This window comes from Gavialis gangeticus, unplaced genomic scaffold, assembly GCF_001723915.1.
Source record: "Gavialis gangeticus isolate Ggan-Ray unplaced genomic scaffold, GavGan_comp1, whole genome shotgun sequence".
NCBI classification, from domain to species: Eukaryota; Metazoa; Chordata; order Crocodylia; family Gavialidae; genus Gavialis; species Gavialis gangeticus.
This window is the reverse complement of record NW_017729015.1, coordinates 11,338,470-11,361,065: the sequence shown is the minus strand read 5'-3', so window position 1 is coordinate 11,361,065 and position 22,596 is coordinate 11,338,470. Positions and strand designations below refer to the sequence as shown.

The 22,596-nt window shown below is 51.0% G+C and overlaps 3 protein-coding genes across 4 annotated transcripts in view; all 3 read right to left on the bottom strand.

The window, feature by feature from the left end:
* Positions 1–6,011: 6,011 nt before the first annotated feature.
* Positions 6,012–9,285, bottom strand: LOC109294035 (interferon alpha-inducible protein 27-like protein 2A). Its single transcript, XM_019512221.1, has 4 exons — positions 9,226–9,285; positions 8,357–8,395; positions 6,874–7,035; positions 6,012–6,269 (listed from the first exon to the last, which is right to left on the bottom strand). The coding sequence occupies exons 1-4, from the start codon at positions 9,230–9,232 to the stop codon at positions 6,187–6,189; spliced, it is 291 nt and encodes a 96-aa protein (XP_019367766.1). The 5' UTR covers positions 9,233–9,285; the 3' UTR covers positions 6,012–6,186.
* Positions 9,286–11,566: 2,281 nt separating this feature from the next.
* Positions 11,567–17,191, bottom strand: LOC109294036 (interferon alpha-inducible protein 27-like protein 2A). 2 transcript variants are annotated; one of them, XM_019512223.1, is made up of 4 exons: positions 17,140–17,191; positions 13,300–13,338; positions 12,425–12,586; positions 11,571–11,886 (listed from the first exon to the last, which is right to left on the bottom strand). In XM_019512223.1, exons 1-4 carry the CDS (start codon positions 17,144–17,146, stop codon positions 11,813–11,815), a joined length of 282 nt encoding a protein of 93 aa, XP_019367768.1. In that variant the 5' UTR covers positions 17,147–17,191; the 3' UTR covers positions 11,571–11,812. The 2 variants fall into 2 exon arrangements, with proteins under 2 accessions (XP_019367767.1, XP_019367768.1); XM_019512222.1 differs by lacking the exons at positions 13,300–13,338; positions 17,140–17,191 and adding an exon at positions 12,787–12,866 and having other exon boundaries at positions 11,567–11,886.
* A 4,399-nt stretch (positions 17,192–21,590) lies between these two features.
* Positions 21,591–22,596, bottom strand: part of LOC109294034 (interferon alpha-inducible protein 27-like protein 2A) — an 8,419-nt gene continuing 7,413 nt past the window's right edge. The window contains exons 5-6 of the mRNA XM_019512219.1: positions 22,444–22,575; positions 21,591–21,900 (exon numbers count right to left, since the gene is read on the bottom strand). Of these exons, the coding sequence (XP_019367764.1) occupies positions 21,827–21,900; positions 22,444–22,575 (206 nt within the window). The 3' untranslated portion in view covers positions 21,591–21,826. The remainder of the gene's footprint in view (positions 21,901–22,443; positions 22,576–22,596) is intronic.

Here is a 22,596-nt window from a genome sequence, read left to right as displayed (position 1 = left end):
TTTTTTTTTTTTTTTTGGTGGGGGTTTCTTCTTTTTCTCAAATCCTTGTCATAAACTAAATGTTTTTTTTCCAGAATCATGCACAAGTGATGTCTCTTTCTGTTGCTGCAGCAATGTCCTCCTTTGTCTCACTGAGAAGTCGGCAAATGAGCATGTGCTCCATAGTCCGCACTTCGCTGCACTTGCAGATATTCATGTTGTTAGAATAGCCCCATTTGATCATGTTGGTTTTTGATTTTTTTTTTTTTTTCCTTCCCCCAGTTTGCATGCATAGGTGATTTGGACATTGCGATTTTAGCCAATCTAGATCCACCTCTCTCTTGGAAAGTCCCCCTGAGGTTCCAGGTCCATTTTGGAACACCTGATTGCATGTAACCTTTTCCTCCATAGCCTCAGCCATTGTGTCCAACAGTGCAACATTGGTCACAAAACTCTTTCATGTTTTAAGCCATTTATTTACTACTTTGCGTCCATAGAGTGGATGCCTGGAGTCTTCCATCTGCCATGATCTTTCTTTTTGGCTTGCTAACTTTCTTCTGATATCAGGTGGTACAATACCAGCCATGATTTGGTGTTGGCTTTAGACATCCTGTTATTTCATGACAGATGCTGTTTAGAACTGGGTCTAGTTTCTTGGCATGAACTGATAATTCTCATACTGGATGTGTTACTACATTGTAGAGTATGCATAAGGCAACAGCAGCAGTTCGTAATGTAGCTGGGTTCGGTCCCCACTTAGAGGTGACCAACTTCTGAAATATGTTGTTGTGAATGCTTGCTTTACCTTCCCTATACATGCTTTGAAGGTAAGTGTTCAGTCCAATGTAACCCCTAAGTACACAGGGTTTGGGTGTTTACTTAGTGGGATTCAATCCCAAATTTGTTTGGCTTCTGTATGGCATAGCTGAAAAACTGTGACCTGCATCTCGGTTGGGTTGGCACAAAGCTGGTTCTTATTGTAGTCAACTGAGAGGCTGCTCAGCGTGCGTGTCAGTCTGTTCTCAACAGCAGCAAAGTCCTTCTCTTGCGATGTAATGCATACATCATCAGCATATACAAAGCTCCTTGTATTGCTCTGTATGAGTTGGTCACTGGTATACACGTTAAAAAGAACTGGTGCTAGCACACTACCCTCTGGGATGCTGTTTCATCGTAGCCTGCAGCGGCTCCATTTCTTGCACAGTTCTATATAAAAACTATCTATTTTCCAAAATAGATTGGATGCACTGCATTAGGTGGTAGTTGTGCATCATATTATAGACTTGGGCAAGCAAGTTGCAGTGGTTGACTGTGTCTTAGGCCACTGATAGGTCTACAAACACAGCACCCTGTGGCACTCTGTATGTGGCCAAGCCCTGCCTGCTCCCACGCAGGGCAGCCAGCACCACACACCCAGTAGCCCTGGTCCCAGCCCCAGCCAGGTTGCACAACTTCCTGGTGGGACTGCAGCCGCCCAGATGCTGCTTGTCCCCACCCACACACACCTCCAGCAGCTCCTCTTCATTCGCCTTCTGTCCCTGCTGCGCCACTCTGGGCAGGGGGAAGGTGTAGCCAGGTGGCTCCTGCCCCAGCATGCAGGGCTCTGGCTCCAGCTGCTCTGCTGGGGCAATGAGCAGCCATCTGTGGGCAGTCAAGGGAATGGAAGGTAACTGGGAGCTAGAGCTGGGACCCCATGCACTAGGGCAGGAGCCACCAAGCTGCATCTTCCTCTGCCTGAAGTGATGCAGCAGGAGGAGGAACCACTGGAGGCAGGGGGGGCTGACCAGCATCCAAGTGGCTGCTGCTGCTGCACTGGGAGCAGCCATGCCAGGAAGCTGTATGCACCAGCTGGGGCCAGGGCCAGGGCCAGCAGGAGCATAGTGCTGGCTTCCCCAGGTGGGGTTTGGCCCCATGCTGAGTGTTGGGGGGGGTGCCATGCCAGCCACAGGCTGGATCCAGTCAGTTAGCAGGTGCCCCCCCATGGGTTGTATCCAATTGGTTGGTGGGCCAAATCCAGCCCATTGGCCATATTTTGCTCACCCCTGGTGTATGGCATTGTGACAGGGCAGGGTGCCTTGCAGCAGCCGTGATCTCTCCTGGCTCCCCCTACCATGTCAAGTCGGTGTCAATGCACCCTCATTCTCGCCCGCCATGTCTTTGATGTTAAGAGTATTAAGGGAGGCTGCCTTTTGTCCTCCTTGACATGGTACCCCTGATGTACCCCAGTCCGTGCCCCGCCTAAGGCAACTCTGCATTCACGCTGTAAGGGCTATGTGTAGCTCCTACCACCCTTGATACCACGCCCCAAGCTGCACGGATGTACCGGATGTTGTCTAGTCAAAATCCTACCTATGCCCTCCCTGGGGCTCAGGTGGCTGTAGCCATGCCTGGCCCCTAAATCCCCTCCACGGATCTACAACTCCTGTGGGCTCAGGCGGCCTCGGCCTTACCTGGCCCACCAATCCACTGTGCCCCTTTGCAAGGCTGGAGTCAACACCCCCTCAGTACTGTGCCCTCTCCGGCACCAGGGTCTCCACACCACTATGGAGCCCCATGAGGCCTCCTCCAACCCCTATTAGCCTCACCCAGTCCTCCAGTTTAACAACAAACAACAGAATGTAATAATGTGAGCCAATCAGCTACAACTCCAAACTAAGCCTCCAGGCTAAAATGTAAACTCTAAGCCATCAGGCAGTTTATCATCCCAAATCCCTACCAGGGCTTCCTCCACCCAGTCTCCTCACACGGAAGATGTTCAGGCATGGCATGGCATCTCTGCTCTGCTTGCTCCAACTTCCTCAGCTGCTAGAGGGGAACTGCCTGTGGGCTCAGCCTGGCTTGTTTATATAGGCCAGGCCCTGCCCCCTTCTGGTCAGCTGACCCAACTGTGGTTGCCCAGGCAACCCACACCTGTCCGTCTTTCTAGGAACAGGGCACTTTAGTGTCCTGTGAGACACCTCCCCCTTCAAGTTCGAGTCTCACTAGGAGCGGGGCACGGAAGTGCCCTGCAACAGGCATGTTAAAATGATTTTCCTCCAGATCAGTTTGCTGTCGAATCCATTTTTAAGCTGTTTGTTCGAAGCTGTACTGCTGAGCAGAAGTTGGTGAGCCACCTGGCTGGCTGTGATGTTGAGGTGCTGCTGTACTTTCTTCAGGACATTACTCAGCTTGTGAATGATTAGCCATGCTTTCCTGCTAGCACGGGTCATATCCATTCCTTCAATCAATTCTTTGCATTTCTGTCTCCTTTCTTCTTGGAGCTTGTTAATTAGGCCTGTCCCTGCCACAATAGTATCTTCTGAGAAAGGATCTCTTTGAAACATTTGCTGTTATCTTTTGTATTTGGCTGCTAGCGTGGGAGCAAGCCATGGTGTATACTCAGTTCTGCATCCTTGAGTTTATATACCTCATGGACGTTTTGCACAGTGCATTCACAAAGAAGTCCTAGTTATCCAAGACTGGTTTGAGGTGCATCTCTTTTTCGTCAAGGTCTTCAGAAAAGCCTCTCCAGTGTGCTTTTTTAAAATTGAAACATCTGCAGATTGGTACGACATTTGGGGTTATTATGACTGCTGTGACACTGCTAGCAGTTGGTCTGTGCTGTGTGTGCGGAAGGTGTTCCAACACGTCTTTTTTGCACATAATTTCTATATTGCTGTTAACAAAAGTGAGGTCTGAATTATAGCTTTGTCTCCATTGAGAGCTAGTCAAAGACCCAGGTAGCTCTGAGTTGTGGATCAGGTTTAGGTGGTATGCCTTGGCTCGCATCCCGACCAAGTTGCCATTCTCATAATTTTCACTGTAACCCCATGTGGTGCTGAGACTATTAAAGTCACTGATCACACATGCTTTTTCTTGGTCTAGGTTTCCTGGGCCCACAAAGGCAAATCACTTCCCTGGAGGTTTATAAACAGATGTTATTGGGATGTTGTCCATATTGGTTATCAAGATTTCAATGCAATTTTGTTGTCATCAGTGCTGTTGGTGCTGAGCTCTGGTTTTACAAAGATAGCACTGCCATATTTCTTGTGCTTCCTTTTGATGGCTAATCTTATCCCAGGGATTGATGGCCTATTGCTGTTTGGCCCTCTCTTGTCTCCTGGAGACAGAGCACATGCCCATTGTAGCCGGTGCAAATCCTGGAAAGAATTTGACTCCAATGAGTCCCTCTGTGTTTACAGAGATGACTGTCGCTGCCGGCAGTGAAAAAGGCTCATGGTTGTGACACGGCAGGTAAGCCTGGTGTGAATTTTGAGGTTTGCATTATATACGTTCTGAAATGACTGATGATGGGGTTTTAGCCAAATTTGCATATTTGTTAGGATCTGACAGGAGCCACATTGTAAATGGTTCTGCCATGGCCATGGAGGAAGGACAATAACCACCCAGGGAGTGGAAAGAAACCTTCCTTTAACGTGAGCGGGAAATGGGAGTGAATTGCAGGAACAAATAAGAAACTAGTTCTGCAAAGGATTGTTCTCCAGGCCCAAGATCAAAGTGGTGATGTGAAAGGCAGCTTAGCTCCCGCCGTCTCTAGTAGCCACTCTTCCTGTACTGCCTGTGGCAGCAAGTGCCATCATCCTGGCAGCAGTGGACCCAGCTGAATTCCAAGGTCTTCTCAACTTTGATTTTGACTAAAACCAAGGAACAGCTCCAGCTGTCTGCACTGATAACACGGCACTGATATTAAAATGGAACTCATGCCCTCAGTTTCGAGTTCCCTGCCCAAAGAGACTGCCAAAAAAACCAAAATAGGGGTCCAATAAAGGCCGATGCTGAACCTGACCCACCATCTGAGGATAAATAAAATGAGTCTGATAGTCTGAAGTCTGCTAACTTTAATACAATCTGATCTAATGACTTCATTTGCTTGCCTAGCAGATTTCTCTCTCAAACGGCACTTGCTCTGCCCAGCTTCTCCCTGTTGGCAGCTAGAAATAGTGCTTGGTCCTTGTTGGAGTTGAAGGCTCTGGGGGAAATTGCCCTGCATTTCCCCAGTCTCCCAGCAAACAGCTCAGTCTGTCAGCTGTATAAGGCAGCCAAGGCAGAACCCCAGAGTTTGGAGTCTGTTTTTCAGCTGGACAGCCTGCAGATGGAAATCGGTTATCTCAGGTCCATGGCTGGGGATCCCTCCCTGATCCAGCAGGCCCAGCCTCAGAAGGGTTTGTACAAGACTAAGCAAAAACCCTGTTCTTCCCCCTCTCCCCCCTACAAACTCTTAACTTGGACCTAAAATGACTTCTGCCCCAGAAATGCTTTTGAAAGGTGTGCTACAGAGCAAAAGGAAAGAACCATTTTATTTTATTTTTTGCTGCTGCCTAACATTTAGGAGCAGGGATTGGGCTTAACATTATATATAATTTTAATTGAGTTTTCTAGGCTACATTTCACTGATTATCATTTGATGAACTCTGTTTGTACATGACTGAAAGATAAAAGCTGCTAGACCTTTAGAGAGAGGATTTCAAGGTCAGCGGTCCGAAACTTTCCTTACTGTTGAACATCCTACTTCACTCTAACATTTAATGAAGGGAAACCAGAGCCACAAGTTCTGTACAAGCACAGTATGACTACTACAAGCTTGGAAATGATGGGACCAGTTGCAACATCCTCTTCACAGTCTCTAATAGCAGATCCAGCTCTTGTTAGCCAGACCTCTTCCTTCTTGGTACACTGGGTAAGAGTCCTTCAAAGCTACAAAGCCAAGCGAGAAGTGAGGCAGCTCAGGTAACCGTGGCATGGTAAACCCTGCTGTTCAAGAAGATGCTATGTGCAGGGCCTCTGAGAGGAAAGGTGGGGCCTGCACCTCATTTTGAAAACAGGTAGAGAGTGATCTGATTTTTTGCAGGGATTGATACCCTCATTACTTTGCTGTCATAGGTTCTGGCTATGTGTTTCCACCTCTGAAAGCCCCTTAAGGGGCCCCAGTCCTATTTTCCCTTTGACAGCCACTAGCTACTCATCACAAGAGTGGTGTGTCGGTGAGTGTGTTTAAGTTGAATATTTATGAAAAAGTTACTTGCACACCAGGGTCTGCATTTTGAGGGCTTTATTACTCCTCAGACTTCAGCTGCAGTGGAGAGGAAAACAGATCTTGCCCTCTCTTGTTGAGAGAGAAGCCAGGGGATTTGGGGGGCTGATCCAGCATGCTATTTCTTCTTGCGGTGAGTTGATGGCATGAGTCAGATGGTGCAGTTTGGGACCAGTTTATCGCTTTCGGATCAAGGCACCAATGACAGTGCTAGCAGTGATCACTGCACTTTTTGCAGCTCCAGAAAGTCCTAGGGCACCTGGGGGAAAAAAATAGGGGGTCAGGAGTCAGCATCACTGTATCATCCTAATACATTGACTCTCCTGGCAAACTAGTTACTCTTTTCCCAGGTCACTCCCACACAACACTGACCCAGTGTAAATGATTCCGCCTGCTTTTTGCACAGATGGAAGGGATTACCCTGTAATGCATTTGGTTGTTCAACCCTCCTCTCACAGGCACCGTAACCCCTGTATAGTACTAGTATATGGTACTTCTGTACTTTCCTCACCTGCCTGGATAGAAACTCCTGCAAGAGGAGAGGGATTTCTCAGCCAGTCAATAGGAGTGTCCACAGGGAAATCAGTAGACAGTTAGTTAGGTGAATGGTTAGCAGTTTTGAAAACCCCAGGGGATCAGTGATAGCAAGGCAATGATGCATGGTACTGTGGGGTGCTACACTAGAGCTCTGCTTATGTTACTAGAAAAATTGCTGAGGAGCAGTGGAGGAAGAAGACTCACCTGCATGAGCTGCACAAGAACTATGAACCACTGTGAAATGCCAGGTGCTTTCTACCCAGAATTGTCTATGAGCCATTAGAGCTGGAGGCATTCAAATGAAAAGTTAGCTCTTCATGACCTACCAAGTGACTGCAGACTCGGAACAACACCTCCAGCAGCCAGTCCTCCTCCGTTGGCTACAGCTGCTGCAGACATCATCTTGGCAGCCAGCGATCCAGCTGCAACTCCTGCCGTGGTAAATCCTGCTGCCCCCAGTGTAGCTGGGACTCCGACAAAAACAATTCCTGCATTGCCAAGAGTGATGCGGTATTAGTTACTAATAGGCTAATAGGATCCTGGAGCACTGCATCTCCAGAAGGACAGCCAGTGCCCTTAAGGCAGTGATTTTTTTTTCTTTATTTTTTCAAACTTTCTAGACTCCTGGCATGCCTCAGAAAATATTGTCTCTTCAGTTTCCCTTATTTTTGACTATGGAGAAATAAGAGAGCAATTAATCTGGTGCAGAGAACCAGAAAGTCCACAACAAATCTAAATGTTTTTTGAAGCTATGGTTTCCTATTTGAAATCTCTGGGTTTATCTTGTGAATCTTATACTGGTGTTTGCACACCTAGCAGTGCTAATATGGAGTGGTATTCTTAAAAGGATCTAAAGGCACACTACAGGAATGAATCGCCCTGGCTGAGAAATCACTACTCTAAGGAGAGAGAGAATACTTACCCACCAAGACTGAGGGTGCATGTTTTCCAGTTTAAAACATGGATCCAGCCTAGCTCATCCCAGTATGGGGTCTCTCAATCTGCAGAGGAAATACCTGGGGCATGGGCTTGTACATTTTTCATGCAGGCTTTCTATGAGGGTCAGTTTGGAGGGACAGGCTTGAGCCACCTTGCTGGGTGCCCTAAGAGCTTTCTTTTGACCTGGAAAGGAATCAAAGCCAAGAGAGGCATTCTTGCTCCCCACGTGTCAGTCAGACATGTGGGGAGTGTCCTCTGTATTGGGGAGGAGGCTTAGGCTTTGGAGGGGTACATGAGCTGAGTGAAGTCCATGCACTTCCTGATTAATTCCCCTCTGCTGGGATTGGGTGTGGAAGGAGCGATCAAGGAACTGGGTCCCTGTACTGTACGCAAAGGAGCCTTGCACAGGGGAAAAATCAAGTGAGAGTGATCAAGGAGCTGGGATCCTGGTTTAACCCTTTATGACAGATCCAGAAAAGACTTGGGAGACTTCAGAACAGTGCCTGGTGATTTACAGACATTCAGTCTTGTGTAGCTTGGATGACGGTATGACTGGAGACCTAGTGAGATCTCTCAGAGGAGGAAGGCCAAGCAATTGGGAGGCTGGGGTTGTTGCTCAGATGATTTAAGATAATTTAACGTTCTTTCCCAATTTTAACTCTGTGCCTAATAGACACTTGGGAACAAGGACATCTCAGAAGAGTCAACACCCATGCATCTTAAGTGTCCAGTTTAATATCTATAGGAATGACCAGCACTCACATCCTGCCCCACATGAAGGCCATAGCCCACTCCCTGAGTATAATGCTTATTCCATAATGCATGATGATAATTTAATTAACCATTCCATATCCTGAGCTAACATCTTACCTAATCCGACAGCTGCTCCAATGGCAGGGGCAACAAATCCTAGGAAAGGAGAGATTTATGAAAATGAGCCATGAAGGAAATGAGCACACCTTTCAGCAGAAAAGGCTAGATAGATGGAGGGAGGTATTTATGGCACTGGCTAGCATTAACAGATTAGACTTTGGTAAATGCTGCATCGAAACAGTGAAAGCAAAACTAACTGGCTGTTTGTTCAAGCCCTTTGAGGAGCAAATGTAATTCAGTGTTAAGTTCAGCCAGCACATGCCTTTTTTTTGGGAAGGCTGTCTTGTACTTGTCATACAAGAGGACTACAGACCACACCCCAGGTATGCGTGGGGCTAGCAAAGTTAGGAAGCTGGTGAGATTCAGCACAGTGGAAAGCAGCGGTGCAAATGGAAATGTGGCTTCTAGTGTCCGAAAGGTTTTCACAAGGGGCAGGGAGGGAGGGGAAACCTGGACATCCTGAGAAGCTGGGAGAGCAGTGAAAGTACTACCGCTTCACCTGGCTGTGCCTCACCAGACTCTGGTGCCAGCCCATCTTCCTGAGCTCGATGCTGGTCTCCTCAAAATCACTAGTAAATGGAGAGGAGCCTGAACCTGGATCTTTTCAACACACTTGCAGGGTTTATTGGGAGGTGAATCATCCTGGGCCTGCCTGTATACACGAGTAGGATATTGCATGTCCTCAGGCTCCATCACCTGGGCATCTGGGGTCTTGTGTCCATCAGTGATCTGAACTGTCTATCAGGGGAAGACTGTGGGCTGGGCAGGGACCACTTGATACCTCCAAGGGAAGGCGGCTGGTTAGTTTGTGTCTGGGATGTGTACAGTCCCTGTTCAAAGGTCTCATAGTAGAAGCCAAGTCTTACCCCGCATGTTGGAGACTGGATTGTTTTTGTCGGGTTTAACTCCTGATCCTGGAGCCCTGCAAATAATGCAGAAAATGCTGTTAGACTAGTTCAGTTCCCTCCCAACTCCAGCAACATCCAAGGCATTTTAAGGTAATTCCCCTCAATAAACCAGAGTTTCTGGCTGAGTCTGTGCTCCATGGTCATTCGAAACCAGGACATCCACACAGCTGTGGAACCTGGCCCGTGACCCACCTCTTGCCACCTACCCATCTGCTCCCAATGTGCAGCTCCTGCCCAGTGCATCATGAGAAATGCCACCACCAGGGCTCCAGGATATCACCCCTCCCAAGCCTCTTCCCAGCCAGGTCTAGTGCCTTCGAGTGAGACGGGGGCCGGGGGAGTCCTTTCAGCTCGCTCCCTGCGCATGCCCAGCTTCCCAGATCCCACAGAGGGAGGCAATGTTCACTGGGCCCCAGGATGCGAAGTCAGTGATGCTTAGCTGGTACCTACCCCAGGGAAGACTAGCCCCGCAGTCCCAGGAGCTGCATCCTTTGGTGACTGGCAGGGCCAGATTAACCCTTTAGTGGGCCCCAGGCAAACAAACTCATGGGCCCCTCCTTAATACTGTATATTTATGTTACTTTTTCTTCATTTGATAATTATAATATGTAAAATAAGCACAGCTGGGCCCCTTCTTCACTTAGGGCCCTACTCCTGTCCCTGATTTGCCTATGCATTAATTTGGCCCTGATGATTGGCTAGCCCAGGAGAGGGCATCCCTGGGACATCCAGTGGGGGACCCAGAAGAGAGACAAGGGCAGGGGTGGAACTGGCCGCTACCAGGTTATTGCTGCAGTTCCAGCAGGCACATCCAGGCGGTCTGGGGCCAAAGCACAAACCCCTGCTGGCAGCAGCTTGCATCCCCCACGCCTCCCAGAGCCTCTTGGGCTTTTGTCACCTCTTTCCCACCCCTGTTCTCTTTAAATGCCTGACTGGGGGTGAGGAGATGAAGCACCAGCTGCTATTGCTGCATCCCGCTGTCACATCCTTCCAGCCCAAGAAAGCAGAGGAAGGCCGAGGTTTCAATGCACCTAGTAATAACCTACCAACCTGGGTGTTGCTGGGCTGGCTTGGAGTCCAGCCACGCTTTGCAGGCTGCGCTGGTGACCCACGATTTCCTTTCGCTGTGCTGGGAAATGGAAACCTAATGCAAAAAAACAAGGCTGCAGCTGGGAGAGTAGTCTCCACCCCTGCTCCTTTCCTATTGGAATCGCAAGCAGAGGCGAGGAGGGAGCAAGTCTGCCGGGTCCAATAAGATCTGGCAGCACACGGCATCATTCGTATCCCTGGCAGGGTTTGTCTGCCGGAAGCAGCCTCAGCTCTGCCCCGGCTCCTACCTAGAGCCCATTAGCAACGCTTCATCCCTGTTGCAATGAAAGTCTCTTGCAGGGCAGCAGTTGCCCTCCAGCTCTCCAGGCAGGAATCCCCAGCTGTCAGCTGCAGGAGTTAAGATGGGATTGCAGGGTTTGGAGCCCACTGTCTGCTGGATGGACACACATATGGGAGTCAGTTACGTCCGGCCTGTGGCAGGGGATTTATAGCCTGTTTTTTTGTGCAAGAATAAGCAAAAGCCCTGAAATTTGCTTTCCCCCAGAATCAAGGCCCTTGTGGCACAGTCCTGAAATGGCGTTGCTTCGGGATCCAGGCCACCTGCTTCCAAACCTGAGGAACAGACATTAACCCTCCTCTTACTGGGCACTTTTTTAACCCAAAGTGGCAGCCTGGAAAACTCCCGAGGTCAAAGGAAATTAGTTAAATGGTGACCTTACAGAAAACTGGAAGTCTGTCAAACCAAAGGGAAAGGATTTGGGGTCCTGCAATCCTGACACTTGTCTGTGTACTTGTGTGTTCATATGTCTTATCAACCAGTGTCATTATTGCGCATGAAAACCCGTCACCAGTGTGGTACTAGTGTAAGCCTTTCACACTAACTGGGAAGACCAGGACCCGTTCAGCACCTACCACCAAGGTCTCTAGTAGCAGACGCAGCTCTCATTAGCCACAGCTTTGCATCCCAGCGCATTGGGTGCGAGAAACAACAAAGCACAGTAAGGAAAGAGGTGCTACAGGTAGCTGCACTGTGATACAGCCGACCACTGATGGAGAATGGTTGTCCATAATGGGTGGACACAGAATTGGACCATATACATGCTGTAGCACCCTCAGAGGAAGAAGCCATGTGTATCCACCTCTGAAAGCTTCCTAGGGTTTGTTTGGGGTTTTTTGACAACCCCTAGGTGGTGGTGGGGGTAATCTAGCAAGTTCTACATTTATGAAAAAATAATTGTATACCACAGCATACATGTTTATAAAGGCTTTTTCTTCCACAGCAGTGCTAAGCAAGGCACAACATGTTAGCTTGTACTAGGCAGATGCAAGAAGCAAGAGGTCTTCAGGGGCTGGTTCGACATGCAGTTTCTTCTTGAGCGTGCTGAAAGCGGTTCCCGTAACTTGCTCTGTATTGTATTTAGCCTGGTGGATGAATCAGGCATGCCAGAGGATTGTGCTTTGGTCACCCAGGGACCAGGGGGACCAGGTGCAGCTTTCAGATCAGGGCAAAAAGTGCCGCACCAGCAGCCGCAATCCCGCTCTGGGTGGCTGCAGAGAGTCCTGCAGCACCTGAGAGAAAAGAGGGTGGGGAGTCAGTATGGCTACATCATCCTAGTGCACTGGACCTCCTGCAGTTACTTGTCCCCGGCCCGGGTCAGTGCTGAAAGAAGACTGACACGATGGAAACGGCTCTGCATGTTTGCAGCACGTGGAAGGGGCTGGGGATCTGACCAGCCAAATGTGACCCAAGCTTTGCCAGGAGCCCCTGGACTATACTGTATTGGCAGGAGAGTCCATGTAGGCAGGTGAGCAGGAGATTCGCTCCAACAGGCTCCCCTGATACCCGGGGAAGCATCACTGGGGATCTCATGAGGAACAGAGTTAGGTGAATGCTGAGCATGTAAAATTCGGAAAGGCTGCAACTAGGCAATGAGCTGGTACTGAGGACATGGCCGGGGGGCCAGGAGGCTGAAGCAATGTCCCATATCACCCATCTAAGTTTAGTGAAGAGACTTGAGGACCACCACAAAATGCCAGGTGCTCTCTATGCAGAATTGTCCATCAGCACAGAGGCATTTGAACAAAAGGTTAGCTCCCTAGGACCTACCGACTGACTGCAACACTGCCACAGCACTTCCAGCAGCCACTCCTCCTCCGTTGGCTACGGCCGCTGCTGACATCATCTTGGCCGCTACTGACCCTGCAGCAATTCCTGTAGCAGTAAATCCTGCAGCCCCCAGGATTACAGGGACTCCAACAGCTGCGACTCCTGCATTGCAAAAAGCATTAGTTATAAAATGGGATCCTGGTGCACAGTATATCCAGCTTTCTGCTGCAGAACCACCTTTACATCCATTCACTTAGTGCTTTAGTGTCTTGTGGCTTGTACCACCACAGCGACAGGTTGGGGAATGTCTTTCCTCAATGAAGCACTTCCCCAATACTTAAAATAGAGATCCTAATATTCACGTGAGTTCAGAAACTGCAGCATTCCTTGGTGCATTGGTGTCAAAGAGAGGGTCATGCAGGACACGGAGGTGGGATGTTGCCTGGGAGGACAGAGCCAAGACATTGTAAAGTGCTTGTGGGGGGAAAACTCTTGCTAAGAGGCAGGTGTACAGTTTGCAGCTAAGGCATAGATCCAACCTAGTCTTCCTATCTGCAGGCACAATATTTGGGACAAGGGCTTGTACATTCCCATGAGGGTCAGTCTGGCGGGATGGCCTCCAGCCACCTTTGTCCCATTTCCCCGAGACCCCTGTCAGCATCCCTCGAGCTGGGAAAGGAATCAAAGTGCAAGGGAAGGGATTCTTACTCCGCACAGATCAGTTGGGGCGGGGGAGGCTCTGGGGAGGGTCTCCCCTGTTCAGGGAGAGGCCTTGGCTTTAGAAGGGCAGATGAGCTGAGTGGGTGAATAATGCTTGGATAAACCCTTGTTCTTTTTTTAAAATAAGCAGCCTGTCTCTTGAGCTAATGACTTACCAAATCCGATGCCTGCGCCCAACGCAGTCGCCAAAATTCCTGAAAGAGGAAAGGTTTGTGTTAATGAGCCATCAAAGAAGATTGCTGGTTTTCAGCAGACGGTTTTCCTTTGAATGCTGCTGGTCAGTATTAACGCTCTGGCATTCAAGTTGGAAATCCCTGGCACCTGAACCTGCCAGCTTTGTGCTGCTCTTCTCAAGTGTCTTTTGGAGAACATGCTGCTCAGCAGTAACTTTACCCAGAACATGCCTCTTTCATAGAATCATAAAAAAATGAGGGTTGGCAGGGACCTCAGGAGGTCACATCTAGTCCAAACCCCTGCTCAGAGCAGGACCAGCCCCATCTAGATCATCCCAGCCAAGGCTTTGTCGTGCCAGGCCTTAAAGCCAAAGGGTGGAGATGCCACCACCTCTCTAGGTAACCTGCTCCAGTGCTTTACTACCTTTCTAATGAAAAGTGTTTCCTAAGATCCAATCTAAACCTCCCTTGCTGCAACTTGAGCCCGTTGCTTCTTGTTCTGTCATCACTGAGAACAATGCAGCTCCATCCTCTTTGGAACCCCCCTTTAGGTCACTGAAGGCTGCTATTAAATCCCCTCTCTTCTGCAGACTTCTTTTGTGAAGACTAAATAAGCCCAGTTGCCTCAGCCTCTCCTGAGCAGTCATGTGCCCCAGCCCCCAAACCATTTTCATTGGACTATCTCCAATTTGGCCACATCCTTTCTGTAGTGGGGGCCCAAAACTGGGCACAGTACTCCAGATGTGGCCTCCCCGGTGCAGAATAAAGGGAAATATTTACTTCCCTCCATCTGCTGGCAGTGCTCCTACTAATGCAGCCCAGGATGTTGTTAGCCTTCTTGACAGCAAGGACACACTGCTGACTCATGCCCATCTTACTGTCCACTGTAAACCCCAGGTCCTCTTGTGCAGAGCTGCTGCCCACACGGCCGGTGCCTAGGCTGTAGCGGTTCTTGGGATTCTTCCATCCTAAGTGCTGGACTTTGCACTTGTCCTTGTTGAACCTCATGAGATTTCTTTTGAACCAGTCCTCCAATTTTTTGAGGCCGCTCTGAACCCTAGCCCTGGCCTCCAGCATTTCCAGTGACACCCCCCAGTTTGATGTCATCCACAAACTTCCTGACGGTGCCCTCTGTGCCGTCTTCCAGATCGTTAATGAATATGTTGAACAAAATCGGTCCCAGGACCAACCCCTGGGGCACTCCACTTCATACTGGCTACCAACTAGACGTTGAGCCATTGATTACTACCCACTGAGCCCCACAATCCAGCCAGCTTTCTATTCACCTTACTGTCCATTTGTCCAACCCATACTTCCTCTGCTTGCTTGTGAAAATGCTGTGGGAGACCGTATCAAAATACCCTGACTTTAGCAAGGCTATCGCATCCACTGCTTTCCCCACATCCAAAAAGCCAGTCATCTCACCAGAGAAAGCAATCAGGTTGGTCAGGCATGACTTGCCCTTGGTGACTCCACGCTGACTGTTCCTGATCACCTTCTTCTCCTCCAAGTGCTTAGAAATGGATTCCTTGAGGATCTGCTCCTTGCTTTTTTCCAGGGACTGAGGTGAGGCTGACCAGTCTGTAGTTCCCTGGATCCTTCTCCTTCCCTTTCTGAAAGATGGGCACTACAGTTGCCCTCTTCCAGTCATTGGGGCCTCCCTCAATTACCACAAAATTTCAAAGATAATGGCCAGCAGCTCTGCAATCACATTCGCCAACTCCCTTAGCACCCTTGGGTGCACTGCATCTGGCCCCATGCACTTGTACATGTCCAGCTTTTCTAAGTAGTCCCTAGCTTCTTTTTTCACCGTTGTTGGCTGCTCACCTGCTCCCCAAGCTGTGGTGCCAGGTGCAGTAGTCTGGCAGCTGACCTGGTCTGTGAAGACCAAGGTAAAAAAGGCACTGAGCACTTCAGTCTTTTCACATTGTCTATCGCTAGGTTGCCTCCCCCATTCAGTAAGGGACCCATACTTTCCCTGATCTTCCTCTTGCTGCTGATATACTTGTAGAAACCCTTCTTGTTACCCTTCACGTCCCTTGCTAGCTGCAACTCCACTTGCACTTTGTCCTTCCTGACTGCATCCCTGCATGCCTGAGCAATGCTCTTATACTCCTCCCAAGTTTCTTCTCCAAGCTTCCACTTCTTGCAAGCTTCCTGTTTGTGTTTCAGCTCACCAAAGAGGTCTCTGCAAAGCCAAGCTGGTCGCTTGCCACATTTGCTATTCTTCCTGCACATTTGGGATTCTTTGTTCCTGTGCCCTTGATAATTTTTTTTTTTAAATGCAACCAGCTCTCCTGGGCTCCCTTCCCCCTCAGACTGGCCTCCCAGGGGATCCTGCTCATCAGCTCTCTGAGGAAGTCAAAGTCTGCTTTTCTGAACTCCAGGGTCCATACTCTGCTGCTCTTCTTCCTTCTTTTTTTCAGGATCCTGAACTCAGTCATCTCATGGTCAATGTTGCCCTAGTTGCCATCCACTTCTACATCCCGCGCCAATTCTTTCGTGTTTGAACAGCAGAACAGGAAGAGAATGGCCCCTAGCTTGCGTCTCAAACACCAGGAAGTTATTCCCAACGCTCACCAAAAACGTCTTGGATTGCCTGTGCACGGCTGTATTGCCCTCCCAGCAGATATCAAGGTGATTGAAGTTCCCCATGAGAACCAGGGCCTGTGATCAAGAATCTTTTGCTAGTTGTCTGAAGAAAGCCTAATCCTCCTGGTCCGGTGGTCTATAGCAGACGCCCACCCCAGCATCACCCTTGGTGCTCTCTCCCCTCTAACTCAGACTTTCAGCAGGCCTGTCCCCAGTTTCATACCGGAGCTCTGAGCAATCATACAGCTCTTCTGCATAGAGCACAACTCTTCTCCCCTGTCTTGTCCTTCCTGCACAGTTTGTACCCATCCATAATAGCACTCCAGTCACCCGAGCTCCCACCAAGTCTCTGCCGTTCTAGTTGCATCATAGTCCCCCGACTCTGCAGTTCTTCCTGCTTGCTTCCCAGGCTGCATGCATTTGTGTACAGGCTCCTGAGGTCACTAGCTGATTGCCCTGCTTTGTCAGGAAGAATGAGCCCTCTTCTGTTGCCCGCTCCTGCTTCTACTTCCCCACCTACCACAGGCCTTTTTATCTCCATCCCCCTGCAGTAAGTGGGGAAGTGGGGGACCTGAAGGAAGGTCCTCCTGTCCTTGTATAAGAGGACCACTTTCCACACCTGGGGTCCATGTACACCAGGTAGCTCCACACTGGATCAAAGCTAGGCTCCTTTGCCATTTAGGGTCTTTTGTCTGTCAGTGTCCCAAACTGTTTGGGAGCCTTCAGTGCGATGCTGCGGCTAGTAAAGAGAGCAAAACACTGGCTTGCATCCATAGATGCTTCTCAAGCAAATCCCAAGACATCATTCTCCCCTTGTACTTGGCCTTGGTGAGGCCGCAGCTGGAGTACTGCATCCAGCTTTGGGCTCCACAATTCAAAAAGTCTGAGCCCCCAAGGTCTGGAATAGACTGCTGCCGGAGGTGGTTCAGGCACCTACTTTGAACACCTTGAAGAGAAATTTGGATGCTTCTCTTGCTGGGATCCTATGACCCCAGCTGACTTCCTGCCCCTTGGGCGGGGGGCTGGACTTGATCTTCTGAGGTCCCTTCCAGCCCTAATGTCTATGAAATCTATGAAATCAAATTCAGTGGTTCAGAGCAAGACGGAAGGATTTGGGGTTGCACGGGGGCTCACTGGCTGCCTGGATGGTTTGCCAGCTTGTCAATGGTGCCAGGGCTGTGTGCAATTCCTGTTCAGGGGTCTGTCGGTAAAAACAAAGTGGAACCTTACCAACCATCTTGTAGAGGGGAGAGGCTTTTTGTGGGCCTGGATCCGGGCGCGACTGAGGATAACACAAGAAATGCAGTTAGACCAGTCCAAATCCCTCAAAACATGGTCTGGTGGGGGCGAGGAGGGACACAGGGCTGGGGCTGCCACATCATAGGGCAGGTGCATCTAACAAGCCGTCTTTTCTTGTAGGTGCGTATCCCACTGCTACTAAAACTAGGGCCTCAGCGCAGCTGAGAATAGCTGACCTGCAACCCACCTCTTTTCCCATGTCATTCATTGGGTGGGGCCTTCTGGGAATTGCCACCATCACGGTTCTAGGGTAATGCACATCCAAGCCTTTCTTCCTGCAAGGATTAGCACTGCCTCTGTCATGGGGCTGGTGGGGGAAGTGCTTTCAGATCAGCCCTGAGCATGCTCAGGTTTGCACATCCCAGAGAGGTCGGGGAACGCTCACTGGCAGAGTGCCCACCTTTGCCAAATGGAAAGGCAAGACATGTCCCCCTGCCCTCCCCCCCAGCACAGCTGGAGTAGAGCCAAGCAGAGGGGGCAGGGCAGATGCAGGATATCTGCTGTGGGCTCAAGTCTCCCTGCCCTGTTGCCCTGCCCCTGGGAGCCCTGCATCCGCCGCACTGCCGTGGTGAGGCACCTGCTGCCTGCACAGCAACAGCAAAGGGCAAAACTTTGTGCTGCCACCGCTGCTGCTGCCAGGTCAGAAGGGGACACCTTGCCAGGGTGGTACAGCCAGCATGGGGCTCCGGGTGGTGGCAGCAGCATCACTCAGCCTCTCAGCCTTCCTGCGCCAGGTCCTGCCCGCTGCGGTGTGGTGGCCCCAGGGCAAGGACAGCAGGGTGGGGAGCCCCGAGTCCACAGTGGGCAGTCCGCTCTGTGTACAAACTGGGGTGGGGCACGTGCCCTCTCCCTGGGAGCACGTACAGCGGCAGGGAGTTTGTCCCCTTGCCACCCCTCAAATGAGCCGCCCGTGGCTCCGTCCCACTCCCTAGCTGGGCTCTATGGCCATGCATTCCCACCCCAGCCCTGGGCCCCACTTCCCCCCTCGCTGGTGGCCTCAATCTGTTCCCCTTGCCCACCCTATGCTTCTCCCTCCACCCCAGACTTAACTGCAGTGACATGATCTCTACCGCGGCCTGGCTGTATTCCCAGCCTCATGCATGTGTGTACACAGACACACATACACCTGGCGCCCCTGCATCCTGCTCCCCCCAGCCCCAAGCAGCCTTTTGCAGGCTGGAGCCCTGCCAACCTGCAAGGGGGAACCTCCTGTTTCCTGCATTTTTCCACAATGAAAGGAAAACCTGGCTCCCTGCACAATACCAGAAGTCCCGGACAAATGCTGTCCAAGAGTCGCTCAGCCCAGGACTGGGAGTTGGCGTTCACATTTCAGGGCTGTCCTGCCTAGTTAGGGCTGAGTGGTCAACCTCACTAGGCACAAGGACTGTAAAAGTTAGTAGTGTTTAGCTGGGGGCAATGCCGACAAGAATTATGTCAGAGACCCCAGGACCTCCATCCCTTAGTGATTAGTATCCCCGTACCCAAGAAAGAAATAGTAGCGTAAGTGCAATGGACTAGTATCAGGATGAACCCAAATGCTCACTAGATGCACACAGGAAGCATTTGCAATGCACCACAGCGAATCCCAAAGTGTCTTGAAGGGGTTTTGAGCTGCCCTCTCCCACTCCCTTGTTCCTTAGAGATGCCCTTAAGCCTGGCTGGGGAGGTGAAAGCAGCAGCTTTCCCTGTTTTCACTGCAAACTGTGTTTACAACTTTTTGCCCTGAAGAAGAACTCAGCTGCCTCCAAAATCAGAATTACCCTAAGATTCAAATGCAGGAAGGAAAAAAAAATCTATCTACCTTGTTCTGTAGACAAGAGAGTTCTCCAACTGTCTCTGCATTGAGCCCGCCTCCTCCTCCTTTTATATGTCCAGGGAACCAATGGCGCTTGCCTGTTAGGTTTCAGTTTCCCAGCTGAGTGAAACTTAGGATAAGAGCCAGCATAATAAGCAAAGGCTGAGCTGGACCCACCATGGTACACCCAAGATTGTGATTCAAAGCACCATTGGCAATATGAGAAAACAAGTCTGCCCGCTGCAGTAAAGGTTTGATTTAATAGCACCAGTACTTGTTGGTTGTCCTTTTGCTCTTTGAAATGGCACCTGCTGAGAGTAGGCTAGCTAGGGTAACCACCTTTTCCAAACTAGAAGGTGGGACACTTGCCCGCCTTCCCCACCCGCAGCACGGCTGGAGCTGGAGTCCACGGGGGACAGGGGCAAACACGGGATGCCTGCTGTGGGCTCAGGGATCCCCACCATGCCATCTTGCTCCTGGGAGCCTGGTGCCAGCCGCACCACCGTGGCAAGGTGCCCCCTGCCCATCTGGCAGCAGCAAGGGCCACAACTCTACACCGCTGCCACTGCTGCCAGGCAGGCAGAGGGTGCCTTGCCATGGCAATGCAGCCGGTATAAGGCTCCAGGGAACAACAGGGTGGTGAACCCCCAGCCTGCATCATCCTCTGCCCCACACACAAATCTGGGGGTCATGTGCTCCCCATGCCCCACTCCCCAGGAGTGCGCACAGTAGCAGAATGCTGCCTCCCCCCAGACAAACCACCAGTGCCTCTATCCTGTGCCCCAGCTGGGCCCTGTGGCCACACATTCCTACCCCAGCCCCAGCCACCATGACCTCCATCACCCTGGGGACCTCAGTCTGCCCTTTCTTCCCCACCCCCCCACCATAGACTTACCTGCAAGCAGCTGGGGAAGCTGCTCTCCGTCTCTGCCTAGGGCTGTATTCCTGGCCCTGTGTGTGTGTGTGTGCATGTACAGGCATACATGTGGTGCCCCTCTGTCCTGCTCCCCGCAGCCCCTTGCAGGCTGGTTAGCCCCCCATTTCCCGTGTGTTTCTATCCTGAACGGAAAACCCAGATCCTTGCCCAGTACTGCAGATCCAGGACCAGTGCTGTCCCAGAGTCATTCAGCCTGGGACCAGGACTTGATGTTCCCATTCTGGGACTGACCCGCCCAATGAGGGATGGGTGGTCACCCAAAGCCTAGCTCATCCCAGTATGGGGTGTCTCTGCCTTCAGGGGAAATACTTAGCACAAGTCTAGTGCTCCAAACGGGGTTTCTACAAGGGGCAGGGAGGGGGGGAACCTGGAGATCCTGAGAAGCTGGGAGAGCAGTGAAAGTACTACCGCTTCACCTGGCTGTGCCTCACCAGACTCTGGTGCCAGCCCATCTTCCTGAGCTCGATGCTGGTCTCCTCAAAATCACTAGTAAATGGAGAGGAGCCTGAACCTGGATCTTTTCAACACGCTTGCAGGGTTTATTGGGAGGGGAATCATCCTGGGCCTGCCTGCGTACACAAGTTGGATATTGCATGTCCTCAGGCTCCATTATCCGGGGTCTAGTGTCCATCAGTGATCTGAACTGAACGCATCAGAAAAGGACTTTGTGGGCTGGGCAGGGACCACTGGCTACATCCAAGGGAAGCCAGTTGTGTCTGGGGGTGCTTGTACATGTGGCAGGGGTTTAGTAATCAGGGTTTTATTCTAAGCCCCCTAAATTGAAATGGTAGCTTTTTAATGGAAACCTAACATTTAAATGTTTCTGTCATGGTACGGCAAGAGGCCCAACGGGTTGTTTTTTTGGTTTGTTTGGGGTTTTTTGTTGGAGCCAAATCCTGCCTGCGGCCAGGGGATGAGCTGCCAACTGGTCCCTGAGCTGCAGAAGGCCCTGGTTCTTCCCTCTGCAGTGGCCATACCTCCCGAGGCCACCCGGGCAGGCTGCTAGTGGGCCAGGTGCTGCCCCAGCATGGAGGCGCCACCCGGCTTGATCCAACTGTTCCCCAAGCCTGCTCAGGCAGCAGCACCCAGCAGGTTTCCAGCGGGCTCAGGGAACAATTGGATCAGGCATCTGAGCTGGAGCAGCACCCAGCCCAACATCACCTGACTGAGGCAGCCCCAGGGTGTGCCACTGCTATGCAGGGAAGGACCCCCCGCCCCATTTCAGTGGCCCCTCGGCCCTCCGGCGGTTCGTCCCCCCCCAGCTGCAGGAAAGGCGGGAAGGCTCCGCTAAAATAACAAAAAAGAAAAGATTCAGGCACCTCATTGCTTCTGCCTTCAGCAGGCGCCTGCAGTGGGCAGGACACATGGAGCCACCTGGGAGCAGGCTGGCTTGCCCCTGGGACGGAGCAGGAAGGTGGCAGGAGGCAGCTGCATTTTCTGGCTGCCGGAGCAGGCAGCGGGGATGGTGCACGGGGCAATGAAAGACTCTTGCAGGGCAGCAGTTGCCCTCCAACTCGCGAGGCAAACAGCTCTGGCTATTAGGTGCAGGAGCTAAGGCAGGGTTGCACAGTTTGCAGTCTGCTCTCCACTGGATGGGCACATAGACGGAAGCCACATTTATAATCTAAAATAACTGGACACCACAGCATACATGTCTGTAAAGGCTTTATTTCTTCTACAGCAGGGATAAGTGGGGTGCATCGTATTATCCTGTACTGTGCAAGAACAAGAGCTCTTCAGGGGCTGGTTCAACACGTTTTTTTCTTGATCATGCTGAAAGCAGTTCCTGTGACTCTCTCTGTAGTGCATTAGACTGATGGGCGCTCGAGGACAGACCAGCCAATGAGTCGCCGGGTGTCCAAAGCACAGAGGAGTAGCTGTTGCTTTCAGAGCTGACCCATAACTGCTGCACCAGCAGCCGCCACCGCTCCCTGTGCTGCTCCGGAAAGTCCTGCAGCACCTGAGAGAAAACAGAGGGTGGGGAGTCAGTTTGGCTACATCATCCTAGTGCACTGGACCTCCTGCAGTTACTTGTCCCCTGCCCGGGTCAGTGCTGAAAGAAGACTGACACGATGGAAACGGCTCTGCATGTTTGCAGCACGTGGAAGGGGCTGGGGATCTGACCAGCCAAATGTGACCCAAGCTTTGCCAGGAGCCCCTGGACTATACTGTATTGGCAGGAGAGTCCGTGTAGGCAGGTGAGCAGGAGATTCGCTCCAACAGGCTCCCCTGATACCCGGGGAAGCATCACTGGGGATCTCATGAAGAACAGAGTTAGGTGAATGCTTAGCATGTAAAATTCGGAAAGGCTGCAACTAGGCAATGAGCTGTGGTACTGAGGACATGGCCAGGGGTGCCAGGAGGCTGAAGCAATGTCCCATATCACCCATCTAAGTTTAGTGAAGAGACTTGAGGACCACCACAAAATGCCAGGTGCTCTCTATGCAGAATTGTCCATCAGCACAGAGGCATTTGAACAAAAGGTTAGCTCCCTAGGACCTACCGACTGACTGCAACACTGCCACAGCACTTCCAGCAGCCACTCCTCCTCCGTTGGCTACGGCCGCTGCTGACATCATCTTGGCCGCTACTGACCCTGCAGCAATTCCTGTAGCAGTAAATCCTGCAGCCCCCAGGATTACAGGGACTCCAACAG